This window comes from Harpegnathos saltator, unplaced genomic scaffold, assembly GCF_003227715.2.
Source record: "Harpegnathos saltator strain DR-91 unplaced genomic scaffold, Hsal_v8.6 scaffold659, whole genome shotgun sequence".
Lineage (NCBI taxonomy): Eukaryota > Metazoa > Arthropoda > Insecta > Hymenoptera > Formicidae > Harpegnathos > Harpegnathos saltator.
Genome location: NW_020230492.1, coordinates 74,128 through 90,768, shown reverse-complemented (window position 1 = coordinate 90,768; position 16,641 = coordinate 74,128). Strand labels below are relative to the sequence as shown.

At 37.3% G+C, this 16,641-nt stretch overlaps 3 protein-coding genes across 4 annotated transcripts; all 3 read right to left on the bottom strand.

The window, feature by feature from the left end:
- Positions 1-53: 53 nt before the first annotated feature.
- On the bottom strand, positions 54-3,004 carry LOC105185187 (uncharacterized). 2 transcript variants are annotated; one of them, XM_025304969.1, is made up of 4 exons: positions 2,880-3,004; positions 1,286-1,483; positions 773-1,009; positions 54-586 (listed from the first exon to the last, which is right to left on the bottom strand). In XM_025304969.1, the coding sequence occupies exons 2-4, from the start codon at positions 1,356-1,358 to the stop codon at positions 282-284; spliced, it is 615 nt and encodes a 204-aa protein (XP_025160754.1). In that variant the 5' UTR covers positions 1,359-1,483; positions 2,880-3,004; the 3' UTR covers positions 54-281. The 2 variants fall into 2 exon arrangements, with proteins under 2 accessions (XP_025160754.1, XP_011142808.2); XM_011144506.3 differs by having other exon boundaries at positions 55-586; positions 773-1,057.
- Positions 3,005-7,789: 4,785 nt separating this feature from the next.
- On the bottom strand, positions 7,790-9,163 carry LOC105185189 (uncharacterized). Its single transcript, XM_011144507.2, has 3 exons — positions 9,049-9,163; positions 8,530-8,817; positions 7,790-8,343 (listed from the first exon to the last, which is right to left on the bottom strand). The coding sequence occupies exons 1-3, from the start codon at positions 9,122-9,124 to the stop codon at positions 7,982-7,984; spliced, it is 726 nt and encodes a 241-aa protein (XP_011142809.2). The 5' UTR covers positions 9,125-9,163; the 3' UTR covers positions 7,790-7,981.
- An 828-nt stretch (positions 9,164-9,991) lies between these two features.
- Positions 9,992-15,178, bottom strand: LOC105185190 (coiled-coil domain-containing protein 1). The gene is made up of 6 exons (XM_011144508.2): positions 15,063-15,178; positions 13,245-13,333; positions 12,754-12,939; positions 12,350-12,439; positions 11,909-12,077; positions 9,992-11,753 (listed from the first exon to the last, which is right to left on the bottom strand). Exons 2-6 carry the CDS (start codon positions 13,318-13,320, stop codon positions 10,646-10,648), a joined length of 1,629 nt encoding a protein of 542 aa, XP_011142810.1. The 5' UTR covers positions 13,321-13,333; positions 15,063-15,178; the 3' UTR covers positions 9,992-10,645.
- Between the last annotated feature and the right edge of the window lie 1,463 nt (positions 15,179-16,641).

The window sequence follows — 16,641 nt, the reverse complement described above, 5'->3', positions numbered from 1 at the left end:
ATTGATTTTATATAGATTGGATGTGATCTACAAAATATTTGGGAAAGTCTAAAGGCTACTCTCACAAATACACTACTGGTGCTACACGTTCCAACTTTAATCCTTCCAATAATTATATGTATACGTTCTATTTAAATATAATAAATAACGACAAATCAAGTACAAGACTATTATAATAATAACGTTACAACGACCGTACAATTATGCGATATTATTACTTAAAATTACAGCTTTGATTGACCGATGTTGTCTTCCTCTTCGGGTGTCAAGCCAGAAGAAGTCTAATTGTTCGGAAACATAGGAGCGTTCTCAAAGTCCACATCGTCGTATATTTCGGGTCCGCTCACTTCCGTCAAAGCTTGAAAAACATTACTGCCGTCTTCTGGTTTTGTCCAGGAAAGACCGTTTGCTCCGATTTTAAAGCAATTGAAATGCAGGATTAGAATCGGCCAGTCCATCACGCGTGTCTCGAAGTCGATGCAAACGTAGAGATTGCTCTTGGTCATGTTGATGTCGAAGAGGCGCACACAGAAGTTCACGAAGCGAAAACGAGCAGGGGGCACGCAGATAGGTGGTGGATCTTTGGCTGCGGATTAATTAGTTAAATTATATTATCACAAGTGAATTTAACATAATAACATCTAAATTTAATCATAAATTCATTGTTCATCATTCGTCGAATGATGAAAGGTATGCAACATTATTTTTTATATCAAAATTGATTATTTTGAATTATTAAAAGAAGATAAATAGTTTGATTAAAATCGCTCACCGGAGAAAGAATTAGTATAAATCTTTTTCCTGTCCATTATGATTGCGAGCTTGATGTCAGAGTTCTCGGGATTATAGGTGATATTGGTGCAGACATGATGATTGAAGATGTCAGTAATGCTGGGGTCGGTGCAACAGCTGCACATCAGGTTTATGCAGTTGCATTCCAACCCACGATAAGAAGTCCTAGCTTTGGCTGAAGGACGTCGACCAGTGTTTTCCAGTTCAGCTCTTAATCCCAAACGTGGAGACAAGTTGTAGTATGCCATATTATATTTGCTTACATCTGAAAAGAAATTGTACATACTCGTTTACTAATAAAACGATACCTATAGTTACAACTTTTTTTTTATAATCGTTTTCTTCTGCTCATTTGCAATAAGTGAAAATTTCACCAAATAAAAATTTCTTCCGATATTCTTTGCTAACAGGTGAAGCTGTTAAATTTTTGTGCCGATTTTCGAAATATCAGAATGATAATTACGATATGTTTTTATCATAATATTATTCTCACCATGTCCAGTATCCGCAATAATATCTTGAATCGCCAGGATTAAGAGAAATGCGCAAAACCACCTGGATAACATGACGGTATAATCGTACAACTTTCGCACTTCGATGCCTACAACAGCGACTGAAATTGGGTGCACGTTGAACCGAACCAGCGAAGCGCCAGTTTCATTAAGGCCCCTGGATGGTCCCTGCGACTATACTGAAATTGTGATGTCATAAGGCGAGACATACTACGCTGAGAATTCTTGCGTGCCATTTCAAAATAAAATTATATTCCACCAAAACAAGACACGAAATGGCTTCAGCACACTTGTAAAAAGTTCCCAGTTCTCCCCTTGGTAAATATATAGAAAAGGTACACTTTACCGGTTTTTTCATTTTGAAATATGTTATAAAGGATGAAGTGACTTCCTGATACAACTATATGGGGGTCGCTTATAGTTTCCGAGATATTTGATTTTAAAGTTTTGGACTTTTGATTACTCTGGAATTAAATTTCAGATATCATAAGCTGACGTTATTTATAGTACAATCCAAACAGTTAATCCAAACATAATGTATACATAGAAATATAGGAAACAATACAGGGGCTCCGCTCCTCCCCCGCATCTCCTCTCCAAAAAATCCTAACCTAACTTATTGCATCTTTATATATTGTTGGGCGGTGTTGAAAAGATCTCCTTAAAAGCCACAACACCTATTTATATGCAGATATTATAATAAGTTAAGTTGAGCTAGGTGATAGATCTTAAGAGAACTTTTTTCAACAATGTCCAAAAATATATAAAGATGCAATAAGTTAGGTTAGGTTAGGATTTGTTTGGGAAGGGAGTGCGGGGGAGGGGTGGAGCCCCTTTTCCGCTTATATGTACTGTTTCCTATATTTAAAGTTAATGAAAACTGCTTTTCTATTTCAAATATACTTCAACGTACAATTATAAAACTTTGAAGTTAAATATCTCAAAAACTATAAACAACCTCCATATAATTGTATTGGGAAAAGTCACTCAGAATTTCATTCTTTATAACATATTTCAAAATGAAAAAAATCGGTGAGGTGTACCCTTTTCTATATATTTACCTATTTTAATTATTATTAATATTAAATCATTTTATTAACGCTAATAATTTAAATGATGTCAGTTTGAGGTACTCATCTTCTCGCAAGGGAATTGACATATCCATCTGATTTTGAAAAGATTTCTTTGTTTGAGATTTTTACGAATCAGCGTGCAAAATTATACAATGGATTGTTGCGTGTTTGCAGGAGAAAAGTGATGTTTAATATATAGATATTGTAGTCAAATAGAGATTTTAAAACCTAAATAAAAAATGTGTGGTGGTCGTAAAGATAAGCAGTTGGTTTGTTGCGCTGAAGCAGACGGTTTCGAAACCCGACATGCTGTTTTACTTTTAATCGCTTGTTGAAAATATTCACAATTCGATATCGCAATATTTCACTTTAGCTTGATATGCGTATGGTTATTTTAATTCCCGCTTTTCACAAACGTTCTTTCCGGCAGAAATTCGGTTTACGCTATAATAAATTCGTCGAGAGAGAGTAGATTAAGAAGACAAACATAAAAGTTACTTACCGTATTGCGATACTTGCAATAATTATTGAAATCAATTATAGAAATCTGACGAGTGAACGTGTGCCGAAATGATATTGGAGAAGTCGTTTGAGTTTACTGGGACCTTGTCGATTTAGCAACTATTGCCAGAATGTGGCGAAACGTAAAAACCTTTGAATATATAACCATGGATTGCCAGTTACTCCCTACTTTTCCTATTCTAACAACGCTTCACCGTATAATTAACATCTCGAGCACGGCAATAAGTCAAATGGCAGAAAATCGAAACACAAAGTCAAATGTCAATAGTAAAACAAGACGGAAGACAGAGATAGAATATGACTTACGTCGTACTCCTTTTTCACGTTTAACAGAGTTCAGAAGCATTTGTAATTTAACATATTGTGACATTTTATAATAATAATAATATTATGTTTACAAAAAAATCTAAGACTTTTGTACTCACTTAATAAAAATCTAATGTACAATAGTGAAATAAATATAATATTTGTATTAACAAATATACATCCCAGGTAGCATGTGCCGTTTAGAAACATTTCCGAAACGTTTTCCAACGATTATGTAACGTTACATACGTTTAGAAAATGTATGTAAAACTGACACATGCTACTAGGGATATATTTATTAATATTATAAATATTACCTTACTGACCGTTAAAAATTATTGCTTTTGTCGTAATATGCCTTAAAAAATGTTTTTGTACAGAGAAAGTAATACATTTATCCTCATAACATAATTTTATTTGGAAGTAATATATCATTATTCATTTAATTGATATATATTTATGATTTTCTAATATTTGAAGATCTCTAATGTGTGTCAAATTAAAAAATTAATATTTACATTACCCAGTAAACACAGTTACATAACAGTTACATTGTCGTAATGTAACGAAATGTAATAAATACATAGTATAACGTGTACGTTACAAGCAATATAACACGTTAGTTATAATTTTCCCACTAGAAAGTTGCAGTTGTATAACAGAAATATTACATGTTACTCAAATGTTATATAGTTGTTATCAGAGAGAAGAAAGAGAGAGGTCATGGGCCGTTTTTAGCCGAGCCAAGTGCGAAGCGTTCTCTATACAACCGTGCACATGAACTCACAACGTCAGCGTCCACGATTCTTTACTGATTTCCCCCACCACGCACGTACACATAGCCGGCTCGGTCTATTCGTGTGACACGGATAGTTTTTGATTCTGTATCAGAACTGTATCTGAGAACTTTTCGAACTATTAATATTAACTACCTCGTATTTCTACGGGAACATGATACGCAAACCATAATAGTCACAATAATATGTCTCAAATAATATCAGGAATTAGTAGCGCGATCGAATGACTTGTTTACGATATTTCTATTAAATAATATTAAATAATATCGCGAATCTTAATACTCAGCGCTAAGATCTTTAATATTGTTTCGACTTATTTTATGATTTGTCATAAATCACACGTAAAATGTTAAACGTAAATTTTCAAACGTGTTAACGATTGAAACTTATTATATTTTTGTGTTTAGAAGTGTAGTTTTTTGTTCCTGAGGTGCAGCGATGATCACCATAGCGATAACAAGAACGGTGAAAATAATGAACTACATTTTGCCAAAGATATTTATTTCTCCTGAAATTATCAGATTTCTGCGTAGGCGATGTTTCATACGGTCCGATACAATGATAAAACTTAATAATTATATTATTTTGACGAAAATCTGAATGACAACTTGTGTGTGCACAAGTATATCTGTTTTTTGCAGAAACTCGGGAAACTTTTTCAGTATATGTCTTTCAAATGTCAAAGATAAGTTTTATTATACATAAAAAATCTTATCTCCTTCAGTAATATAAATACTGATTCTTATGTTCTTATCTTCTTCGGTAACACTGTAGTGTTACAAGAGTATAATTTATACACGGTGATATGAAACTACCTATTATCCTTGAAATGACATGTCCTTGAACGAATTCTAAGATAATTTTTCCGTTTGCGAAATGTTATCTGAAACTTGACAAAAATAGATGTATCAAAAATAGTTGTATCTATGTTGAATCCATATGATTCATGTAGACTTTGTGAATAGACATGTACCTACGAAGTATCGACATGGATTTAATGTTCTGTGTTCTGTGTTCCACGATACATCGAAGTTCTGTATCTTCGAAATGCCATTATCGATTTCACATGAATATTTCTCCCTTACTTCCTTTTATCTATTCCTTAGAATTGCAGCCGCTTATTGGACATAGATTTGATAGTAACGTTTCCTGCCTCAGAACCGTAAACATCATCAGACGCTTACTAATAGTTGTAATTACAGATAATTTTACAGTTATTAGTAAGTGCTTTTTAGATGTTATGATGTCAACGGTTGCGAGTTCAATCAGGGAAAGGTAAAGTAAAATAAGTGGAGCAATACTCTCGAAAGTCGTTCGAAAAATGAAAGTAATTCCGAGCACTGTGCTATATCATGACAAAAATTTTTCTTTAGTTTTTATTTGTTAACTTCCATATATCTCAGTGCAATAAGCCTGCCCTAATCATTTCAATGGTGAAGTATTTACTTACTTTTACGTTTAATTCTATTTACCGCAAGTGCTCATTGTATTTACATTTTAGTGACATGTTCTAAATGTACTTACCATTGTATTTATTATTGTCTTCATTATATTTATATTATGTTATATATAACAACATAAAATAAAGATAAATACTATGCACTTTCATTTGTGCTATTTTCCTTCAATTTAATCTAAAAATCTTGCATGTAATGAAAGGAATCAACATGATTATGAAACTAGTAACCATGCAGATCCTATGTGGATATGTCCCCAAAATTCATGGAATTATCATGTAGATTTCCACGTCAATTTAATGATCTTATCCACGTGGATTCTAGTATTGTTTTTGAACGGATATTTACTCGATCGTCCACGAGATGTCCATATGGACAGTCCACGTAATAAGAATATGGATTCCACATACCTGTTTTTGTCGGGTAAGTTCTTCAAATGACAAAGATAAGTTTTATTATATATAAATATTCTTATCTTCTTCAGTAATATAAATACTGGTTCTTGTGTTCTTATCTTTCTCGATAATATAAATACTGGTACATAATTTATTACTGTAGTGTTACAAGAATATAATTTATACGCGGTGATATGAAACTACTTATTATCTTTGAAATTATATGTCCTTGAACGAATGCTAAGATAATATTTCTGTTTGTGAAATGTTACCCTGAAAAATGTTACCCGACAAAAACAGGTACGTTGTATCCACGTCGAATCCACATAATTTACATGGACCTCATGGATGGGTATGTATCTACAAAGTACCGATATGGGATCTGCTCATAGACCTTATAAATATGGACTGGCAATACATGGTAGACTGTATGTCCGGAGGAGGTTAGAGAGAGAAACATACTTTTCTCTCTAATGTGTCCGGAAATATGTTTTGTGCATGACTGATATATACTATACAATAGAACATTCTAATCTGTGTATTGTTGTGTAACAACTAGAGAGCCTCAAGCCGTAAAGCAGTAATCACACTAACGATTGCCGATTGGATTGCAATTGCGATTGACGATTGGCGATTACTTTTCAACCAAGCAGGACAGCCAACAGGCACCGATTGAGATTGGTGATTGCTGTTTAGACAATGCTCTATTTTAATCGCCAATCGCCAATCGCAATTGTAATCCAATCGGCAATTGCTAGTGTGATTACGGCTTAATTACCCGCTAATAAATCGATGGACATTATTAGTTTTTTTGAAAAAATGAATTTTTTTATAATTGCTTAAATAATTATTGTTTAAACAATGAAACATGAAAAAAGATAGAGCTCGTATCTATCTACTTTCGATTTGCCTATATTTGCAGTAGTTAGTTTTGCTTGAAATGCAATAGGCAAAACATAGGCCTTATAACCACTTTTATTGTATTCTATAATATTTATTTATAGCGTTTTTATAAACAAAATATGTTTCAGACGGGAAAATGGCATATACATTTTTTTCTTATTTTATCCCGTAGAATCGAGGGCGTTATTAGTTTTTTAATACATTTTATTATTATATATATTTATATATCTTATATGTGATAATTAAAAATCACAGACTCTCATGGCACTCAAATTATACAAAAATAAATAACACTTTCACAATCGTCAATATTAATTTCCGAGAAACACTCTCAGAACAAATCATTATCGTCGTCATCGTCGTCGTCGTCTACATCATCATAATCGTTGTCATCGTCATCAGTATCTGGAAAAAATTCGACTTGACCCAAACCGCCTCCGTCTTCCGGCTTTAAAAGGACTAACCCATTTGTGCCAAATCGAAGGCAATCAAATCCAAACTGCGAAAATAAGTATACACATATTCTTAGGATGTAAATTTATGTGAAGTGTTACAGTGAATTTTCTTTTGGCCCTAGAATGATCCGATATTTTACACATTCTTTTATTTGCAAAAATTATCTTACAGAAAAATGAGGAGCGGGCAATCCGCACTGTCCCCTTTTTATGGTGAAATTTAGGCTTGGCCGTGAGCTACTCGCTCGCATTTCGTAATCAAGTAGAACTCGTCCCAGAAAAAGAGAAGTTAAATCACAAAATATTGTCAAACGGTTCATCTAACGACGATTGGAAACATATGCGCCCATTCAATATGCATCAAACTGGGTAAATTTGATTGTTTATTGTAAATGGAATTAATCAACACACTTGGTTGTCGATGTTAATATAAAATTCTTCTTCGTGCTTCTTCTTCTTCCTATTTATTAAAAAAGTAAGCAAACAAAACAATGCTTAACGTTAAATACACACGATGAAAAGAATAACGCGCGAATTCTTAGAATAAAAATTGATTTTATATAGATTGGATGTGATCTACAAAATATTTGGGAAAGTCTAAAGGCTACTCTCACAAATACACTACTGGTGCTACACATTCCAACTTTATTCCAATAATTATATGTATACGTTCTATTTAAATATAATAAATAACGACAAATCAAGTACAAGACTATTATAATAATAACGTTACAACGACCGTACAGTCATGCGATATTATACGTAAAAATCACAGCTTTAATTGACCGATGTTGTCTTCCTCTTCGGGTGTCAAGCCAGAAGAAGTCTGATTGTTCGGAAACACAGGGTCGTTCTCAAAGTCCACATCGTCGTATATTTCGGGCCCGCTCACTTCCGTCAAAGCTTGAAAAACATTACTGCCGTCTTCTGGTTTTGTCCAGGAAAGACCGTCCGCTCCGATTTTAATGCAATTGAAATGCAGGATTAGAATCGGCCAGTTCACCACGCGTGTCTCGAAGTCGATGCAAGCGTGGAGATTGCTCCCGGGCGTGTAAATGTCGAAGAAGCGCACGCAGAAGTCCACGATGGGAAAATAAGCAAAGGGCACGCAGAGAGGTGGTGGATTTTTGGCTGCGGATTAATTAGTTAAATTATATTATCACAAGTGAATTTAACATAATAACATCTAAATTTAATCATAAATTCATTGTTCATCATTCGTCGAATGATGAAAAGTATGCAACATTATTTTTTATATCAAAATTGATTATTTTGAATTATTAAAAGAAGATAAATAGTTTGATTAAAATCGCTCACCGGACAAAGAATTGGTATAAACCACTCTCTCGTTCATTATGATTGCGAGTTTGATGGCAAACTCCTCGGGATTATAGGTGAAATTGGTGCAGGCATGACGATCGAAGTTGATGGCAGTCATGTTGATGCCGGCGCAACAGCCGCACGTGAGGTTCACGCAGTTGCATTCCAACCCACGAAAAGAAATCCTAGCGTTGGCTGAAGGACGTCGACCGGTGTCTTCCAGTTCAGCTCTTAATCCCAAACGTGTAGACAAGTTATAGTATACCATATTATATTTGATTACATCTGAAAAGAAATTGCACATACTCGTTTACTAATAAAACGACACCTATAGTTACCACTTTTTTTTTATAATCGTTTTCTTCTGCTTATTTGCAATAAATAAAAATTTCACCAAATAAAAATGTCTTCTGATATTCTTTGCTAGCAGGTGACGCTGTTAAATTTCCGTGCCGATTTTCAAAATATCAGAATGATAATTACGAGCGTATGATTTTATCATAATATTATTCTCACCAACATGTCCAGTATCAGCAATAATATTTTGAATCGCCAGGATTAAGAAAAATGCACAAAGCCACCTGGATAACATGACGGTATAATCGTACAACTTTCGCGCTTCGCTGCCTACGGCAGACTGAAATTGGGTGCACGTTGGACCGAGCCAGTGAGGCGCCAGTTTCATTAATTATGCATAAACTTTCCATAGAAAGCAAGATCGGCATACAGGCTTTTAGATGGTCCTGATTAAGTGACGTTTCACGGCCAAAGTGCAATCGAAGACAAAAACATCTTTAGGTTTATGCTAAGATCCCGTTAAAAATCAGAATATCAAATGATTACGAAATCTGAATATAATTACATAATGCTCTCCCTTCTCTCTCTCTCTCTCTCTCTCTCTCTCTCTCTCTCTCTCTCTATTTCTCTCTCTCCCCCTTCTCTCTCTCTCTCTCTCTCTCTCCCCCTTCTCTCTCTCTTTCCCTTCTCTCTCTCTCTCCCTTTTCTCTCTCTCTCTCCCCCCTCTCTCTCTCTCTTTAAAATGCGTTTTCGAGGTAATGCTGTTCAAAGCGATATTATGAAATAATTTTTTTAATAAATATTATAATATAAATATATGAGATAAAAAAATATTATAAGACAACGTCACATATGTATAGTAAAAATGTAACAAAAAAAAATGTAATAATTAAATAAATATATTTTCTTGTGGAATAAAATTATTTCAAATTTATTGAAATATATGCATTAGATATCATTATATTGTTTGTAAAATTATGATGTACGACATGTATATGTGTACAGTACAGTACGAAGATTCTCGAAAAGTTGATTGAAGTTAATGTCACGTTCAACAGTTTGTCAGTGATGTCAACAAAACGCATATAATATAATAGCATAAGTTACATTTATTTAATTTGCTTAATTACAGCATCAATAAATAACTTAAATACACACATAAATCATAAATATTAATTTGCTCTTAATAAATAACGTTAAGCTAATCGAACAATTTATTATGGCTGAGGTCACGAACGATTCATGCACAAATCTTCCTCGCGAATAGCAATCCTCAACGGACGAATCCTCGTGTTTACATAAAAATCTTGCCGTCGCGTGATCCTGTTTTTGAGAGCTATTTCCTTTTCTCACCAAAAGCCGTTTCTTCGTCTCTGCTAAATCCTGTGTCAGTCTCCATAATATTTAATAAATAGACAATTAAACACTTACAGAATGATAACATAATTGTAAAACAAAAAATTGCTTACTTTTTAACGATAAGTCGACAATCGTTATAAATAAATAAATAAATCGATAATCATTGTAAAATGATAAGTGTTCATTTACAAATAATTAAGGTATCATGACTATTCATCACGAAATTACCGAGAGGCAAAAGACTCTCCCGTAATTTTATCATCCAAAAGATACATCACACCGTCACACGATTATATCAATGTCCACCGTACTTTTCAAACGAGCACTCCGTTGAGCCTACGAGACTCTTCAGGTCTCACCGGGACAAATAGATCCGCGACCAGACAAGAAGACGGCTATTCTCGATTTCCTCGACTTCCATTTATCCTATTGACTGGGACACGGGTCTGTACACTTCTCAAAGCCTCGTGATCTTGCTCTGTCGGTTTCCTTCGGGATGCCTCTTCCTGGCCAGGAAATCCAGCCCAAGACCGTAGTCCGAGTCATCCTCGTCGGTGTTAGTCTCGCTCGTCGTGTCACCTTTGCCCTTTTTGTTTTTTCCGGTGCCCATAATAGCAGTCAGCATGGCGTCCTCCTCTTCATCATCATCGTCGTCAAGAATCGAGAGATCCTCTGCTTTCTCGTCCTCATCGTCGTCGAGATCCTCGTGCTTCTCATCGTCCAGCTTATCTTCGTCGTCTTCGTCTTCATCTTCGTCATCTTTATCATACTCATCGTCGAGAATTTCATCGTCCTCGTCATCCTCGTCGTCCAAAATGTCATCCTCGTCATCGTCGTCGTCGTCGTCATCGTCTTCGTGCTCCTCGTTCTTGATGGGTTTCTTCGCTGGTTTCTCAGGCTCATCGATAGCGTTGATGCTCGTTGACGTCACCGTGGGTTTCTTCTTGTTTCCGACGACGCCCTTCTTCACCTTGTTAAGAGATTGTTCTACTTTGTCGGGTTTCACGAAGAATACGATTTTGTTGGAGGCTTCAGTGACTTCATCCTCTTGGTTTTCATCCGTGGCGTTTTCGTTATCAAGAGACTCTGTCTCCTCTTCTTCGTCAGGCTTGCTGTCTTCCTGAGTGCTGTTTTCGTCGTTACTCGATTCCACCGACACATTGTTGCCGCTCGTAGACAGCTCGTAATCCTCCAACGGTGCGGGAGTCGTTGGCCTCGTTAGAATCGGTATAGTGAATTGCAATAACGGCGCCACAGTGGTAGCCTTGGGTCTCTTCGTCGTGGCATCGTCGTCACCGGTGAAGATATCTAACAGAGCGCCAATGCCCAACAGATCATCGTCATCGTCCTCATCATCTGCCTCTTGGGCGTCGTCGACTCCCGAGGCATCCGGAACGGAGTTCAAAGAAGGTCTGTCGTACTCATCATCCTCGTCGTCCTCGTCTTCGTCGTCGTCCGAACCGAGACCGAAGAAATCGTCTTCGTCATCTTCCTCCGTGGAGGACTCCGCCTCGACAACGGGAAGCGGTTCGGCCGGTCGAAGTTTCAGGCCGTCCGGGCCGAATCTGGAATTCAAGATGAGATTATGTGATACCGAGTATATAATGAACATTTAAATTTAAAATTTTTTCCCAATTTTCGAATAATGTATACTGACAGAATATGATATGTAAATCGTTTTAGTTTATACGTTGCGATACGTTGCAATAAATAAATATACCTGAAGCAACTGACGCGAAGGCTAGCTTCCAGTTCAGTAGCCGACTGCAGTTCCAGACCGAGGCAAGCTTTGAAGTGATTCTTTGCGTCACGTTGGATGGAGTAGATTCTACCGCAAAATTTGGTAAAACCGCCCGGTAATGGTACGCACACTGGTCGTGGACTTTTTCCTAAAAGTTACGATATTCGTAGCATAACAAAATTTTTGTAGTAATTCTTGCTCGACACATTAAAAAATAGCTAGTAAACTTTGGAAGATAGAATTAAATACTTAATAATGCGAATGCATTATTAATTATTTAAAGATCATTTAAGATATTAATAATTATTTAAAGAATAAGTATTTTATAAAAAAAAGTGTCAGTTATATCGTAACGTAATGTAATCGGCGAAAATGGACGGCAAAAAACTGTTAATCGTTACCGTTACTGAGCATGTTTACCGTTAACCATCGTGCTCGTTAATATGTTGTCGCCGAAGCTCAGCTGCATCGCCAAATTGTCACCCTGTAGATACTGCAACGAGGCGCAACCTAGAATTCCAAATACGAGGACTCTGTTACAAATTTTGTTACGAAGAGAATACCGCGCTGTATCCTTTTCGATATCCATCGCGCGATAACACTTTACTTGCAATACCTTCGCGCGTGTAAAAAATCTTGCGGTGCTCTACATGAAATATATGAAATTTACATAATGTAATACAAAATAAATGCAACAACAGGTGTTAATCAGCAGAGAATAACAACAGATAAACGGACGAAGATAACAAACAAAAGATAACGCGTCCTGTCATCGTCCGCTGCACTTTCATTTTTCGTGCACAATTGCGTTGCGCGATAATTACCCGGTCCTTTCAGCTGCACAACCGGTATGTGAAAGTCCCGGCAGCAGTTGCAAATATTCTCGTTGCAGGTACAATACCGATTCACACTGTCGGCCGCCTGCTTCAGCGACATCGTCGACAGGCTTATGTCGCTCTGCTTTGAATTATCCGCGGCGCGTACCGCACGAGGTATCACCTCATCGCGATCTGAAAATAATTGTTACGATAACAAAAAATAATGTGAGGGTTTAATAATTTTTTTCACGAATTACTGCACAATTCACACCAGAATAGGGAATACTTAAGAGCCAAAATATATTTTTTTCTTTGCAATTGGCAAAATTCTCCTGAGGAAATTATAAAATCATTGCCTTGCGTTCACACTTGATCGAATTGATTCAACAATTTCTGAGAATTTATGTATAAAAAATAAATAAATAAAACAAAATATATATATATATAATATTCAGTTCAATTGTATTATTATTATATATTTAATTTATGCTTCTTACCGATCACTCTGCCGTACGCTGCGAAGGCTACCAACAAGAGGATTAGCAGCAACTCAAAAATCGTCGACAGTAACATCCTTCCGGGTATTCTGGAAACAATGCCAAGAAGACGATGTCACGCTGTGTAAACGATCGTTTAGTATGTGACGGCACGCACGTTCCGGTCTTATTATGGTCTCTTTTAAGTTAACTCCAATAAAGGACATGGTAAGAAGAACGTCAATTGTGGAACACGGATTTAGAACGCACGTGCTAAAACAAACGTCGGAAGTCGCGCGAAATACATTCAATTGTCGAAAGAGAAAGAGAGGGAAGGGGGGATGGAAAGAGAGAAAGAGAGAAATGTCATCTTTTCATACTTTATAATTAATTTTACATTATATACAATACACGCAAAGTACGCATTAAAAAATTCCATTGAACGTGTGTTTCTGCCATTAGAACTTTCTCACTTTTTTATTTACTGATAATTATCTTATATTTATCGTCGGCAGACAACAGACACACTCGTTCCGCTTGTCAATCGTCGCGATAGAGAGTTGTTTTCAATCTCTCTATTCTCTGTTTCGTAAATATCCCAACATCAAATATAAGTGTTTTATTTTCTTTTTATACAGATATAACAAATAAATTATTTACAATAACTTCGCCACCATACAAAATATATCCCGAAATAGTTTTTTAACTACCAATTCTCCAGCCAGAGAGAGAGAGAGAGAAAGAGAGAGAGAGAGAGAGAGAGAGAGAGAGAGAGAGAGAGGGGGAGAGAAAGTTAGGACTTGATTATATATATTTGATTATATACTTAAATAAAATAAATGGTTAGTTCTGTGATGATAAGGCCATTTAAACAAAACGATATTACACTATAATTTCAGCCATTAATTTTTTCAAGCTACTCAAAAACCTACTGAGAGGCCACGACCGATTTCCTCATCTCGGCAAAGTTGGTATTTCCATCGAGACGAAGGGAAACGAATTCTCTTCCGGTTTCAGACACGAGCTCTTCACGACCGGTTGACCTAAATCCCGGTCATGGTCAAAGGCGTCGGAGAGGTGCTGCTCGAGAGGATGGCGGCACTTTAGTGGCACGATCGAGCAGACGCGTGGCTGTACGGCGAGACGCTCGTATCACCGTTATAAAACGCGTTATATACGGTCAAGGTACTGGACATGGTCAGAACGACACTTCCACATGTCGCTCGTGGTGTCGACCGACAGATCGTAGAAACGACGGATGACAAAAGTGAACCAGTGAAAAAAATAGAGCAAAGACGTACGCGATACGTATGCGTATAAGACTCGGTGTGACGTTCTAGTTAATTAATCTACTTAGCTAATTCGCACGATGGATAATTAATATATAAGTAAGTAATATGTCCGCGCGCGAGATACGTAGATGTGTGTGATGGATTCAGAATTTGAATTAGACATTAGCCTTTACGCTCGATTCGATGTGCTGACGTTCCACATTCCTACGTTTATATGTTAAATGCGATCCTTCGAGCGCTTCCGTCAGTATTGCGTAATACGTAAGAGAGAGATGGAAAAAAAAATATATATATATACCGATTCTATTGTTTACATAGATAATACACTATCACGTAGGTAATCTCTGTTTCATTCGTCGAGCGCATCGCCGCTATATCTTAGGAACGTAACTCCGTTGAACGCAGTCAGAAATTGAATTGCATTCTTGAATACTCAAAGGATTTGAATGATCGCGCGTAGGTAGACTAGACACCTTCCGCCTCAAACGCGGCGCGTCTCCCAGTTTTCCGAGCTACGGACGGAAAAATTGTACGCAACTCTGCCTACCTGTGGATCGTTGAGAAGAAATCCGAGGAGGAAGCCCGTGCTCGTCCTCTTCTGTCGCACCCTACGGCTCTTTTTCACGACTCTTCGTCTTACGGAGGCCAATGTCCAACTGAAGATGCCGCCCAACTCCCCCCAAGGTTTCTTTAAAAGTCGGTCAGGCCACCACCACCTGCCGCCAGGCCGCTGCTAGGATTATTAAACATTCTAATGCGCTCTAGGTAAATTAGAGGAGGACTCGATGTGCCGTCGGCACCAATCGTTGCACGTTACCACCGATCTTCCGCGTCCTTCGTCGGAGGACGATAATGATGACGACGACGACGTCGTCGTCGTCGTCGTCGTCGTCGTCGTCGCTCCGACGACGAAAGCGGTCGACACCTTTCCATCTCTCTGTAAACCGGTAACACGGAGGTTAACGCGGTGCTTGCGAATGAATGAAGAAGGTTCCGGCTGATTCAGCTCGTACGAAAATATCAGCGAGAGATGAGACGTCATGTCGAGCGGTAACTTCCGTCGGTCGTTAAATGCCTCCGGATTCCGGCAGAAAAAGCGACAGGCCTCTTCAGCGACGCGACGGTCTTGGAGCGGTGCGCTTATTGGAACTCGTTCTAATAGGACGATGTGAGGCAATTAAGGATAATAATATAATGGGTATACTTGAGATTCCTTGAAAAATATATAGGTGAATGCTTGAAAAGACTATTTGAGAATAATTCGAAATTTTCCGTCATACTTTCCCTCGGCATTTTTCGTCGAGAGGATGAGAATTCCAATTAGTACAATTTGCGCTTGCTCTTCTATAATAATGTATGTGTATGTGTGTATGTGCATGTGAGACCTGATTTTCGCTATTTTCTACCTATGGAAGCATATCACACCGGTGACTCGCGATGCATCGACAATCAACGCAAGGTACATCCATTCCTCATTCTCTTCGTACGTGCTGATTGCTTCGACACCCACATTAACATACAAGCAAATGTCAAAGCGTCCCTGCTAATCATTTGAAATCTCTTTGTGACTATTTGAAAGACTCGAATAGGTTTCATAGATATGCAAATAAAAAGGTTGTAATTTGTTAAATATGGCCTGACGCTGTCCTTCTCAGCAATTGTAAAATTTTCCGCTTTTAACACGCCGTTTTTAAAAAATGTATAATTTTTTCTACGTATACAACTGCACACAAATTAACAGTCTCAGCAGGCATGACATTGCCTCTCTCGGTTTAGCATGATATTACCGTAAGCCCCAATTTTCAGCCTCGTAGCAGATGGTGGCGCTGTGATCAAAAGAAAATTAGGGATAGACACGATGATATATCTGAGCATCTTTTTTTCGTCAATTACGAAATTACACGGTATTGTATGAATAGTGTACACTACGCCACGAAGGCATTATCGAAATTAATGCAAGGCAAACGCGAACGACGCTCGGCTCCTAAAGCTGTAACGTGGTGGAAGTCCCACGTCATCGTCCCGAGTCATCGCGTAAATTTTCCCGAACGCTTTTCCAATTTCCCCGCGGCAATGGCGCGGAAAGGTCGACGGCGCGTCCATAAACTCCATGCGAAGCGCGAATA

Excerpts from the sequence above, each read along its gene's own strand:
- LOC105185187 (XM_011144506.3), bottom strand. The coding sequence starts at position 1,358 with ATGTTATCCAGGTGGTTTTGCGCATTTCTCTTAATCCTGGCGATTCAA. Across the intron at positions 1,058-1,285 it reads TATTGCGGATACTGGACATG|ATGTAAGCAAATATAATATG; the intron begins GTGAGAATAATA and ends ATTTCTTTTCAG. Across the intron at positions 587-772 it reads TTATACTAATTCTTTCTCCG|CCAAAGATCCACCACCTATC; the intron begins GTGAGCGATTTT and ends ATTAATCCGCAG.
- LOC105185189 (XM_011144507.2), bottom strand. The coding sequence starts at position 9,124 with ATGTTATCCAGGTGGCTTTGTGCATTTTTCTTAATCCTGGCGATTCAA. Across the intron at positions 8,818-9,048 it reads TGCTGATACTGGACATGTTG|ATGTAATCAAATATAATATG; the intron begins GTGAGAATAATA and ends ATTTCTTTTCAG. Across the intron at positions 8,344-8,529 it reads TTATACCAATTCTTTGTCCG|CCAAAAATCCACCACCTCTC; the intron begins GTGAGCGATTTT and ends ATTAATCCGCAG.
- LOC105185190 (XM_011144508.2), bottom strand. The coding sequence starts at position 13,320 with ATGTTACTGTCGACGATTTTTGAGTTGCTGCTAATCCTCTTGTTGGTA. Across the intron at positions 12,940-13,244 it reads AGCGTACGGCAGAGTGATCG|ATCGCGATGAGGTGATACCT; the intron begins GTAAGAAGCATA and ends AATTATTTTCAG. Across the intron at positions 12,078-12,349 it reads AACGAGCACGATGGTTAACG|GAAAAAGTCCACGACCAGTG; the intron begins GTAAACATGCTC and ends CGTAACTTTTAG.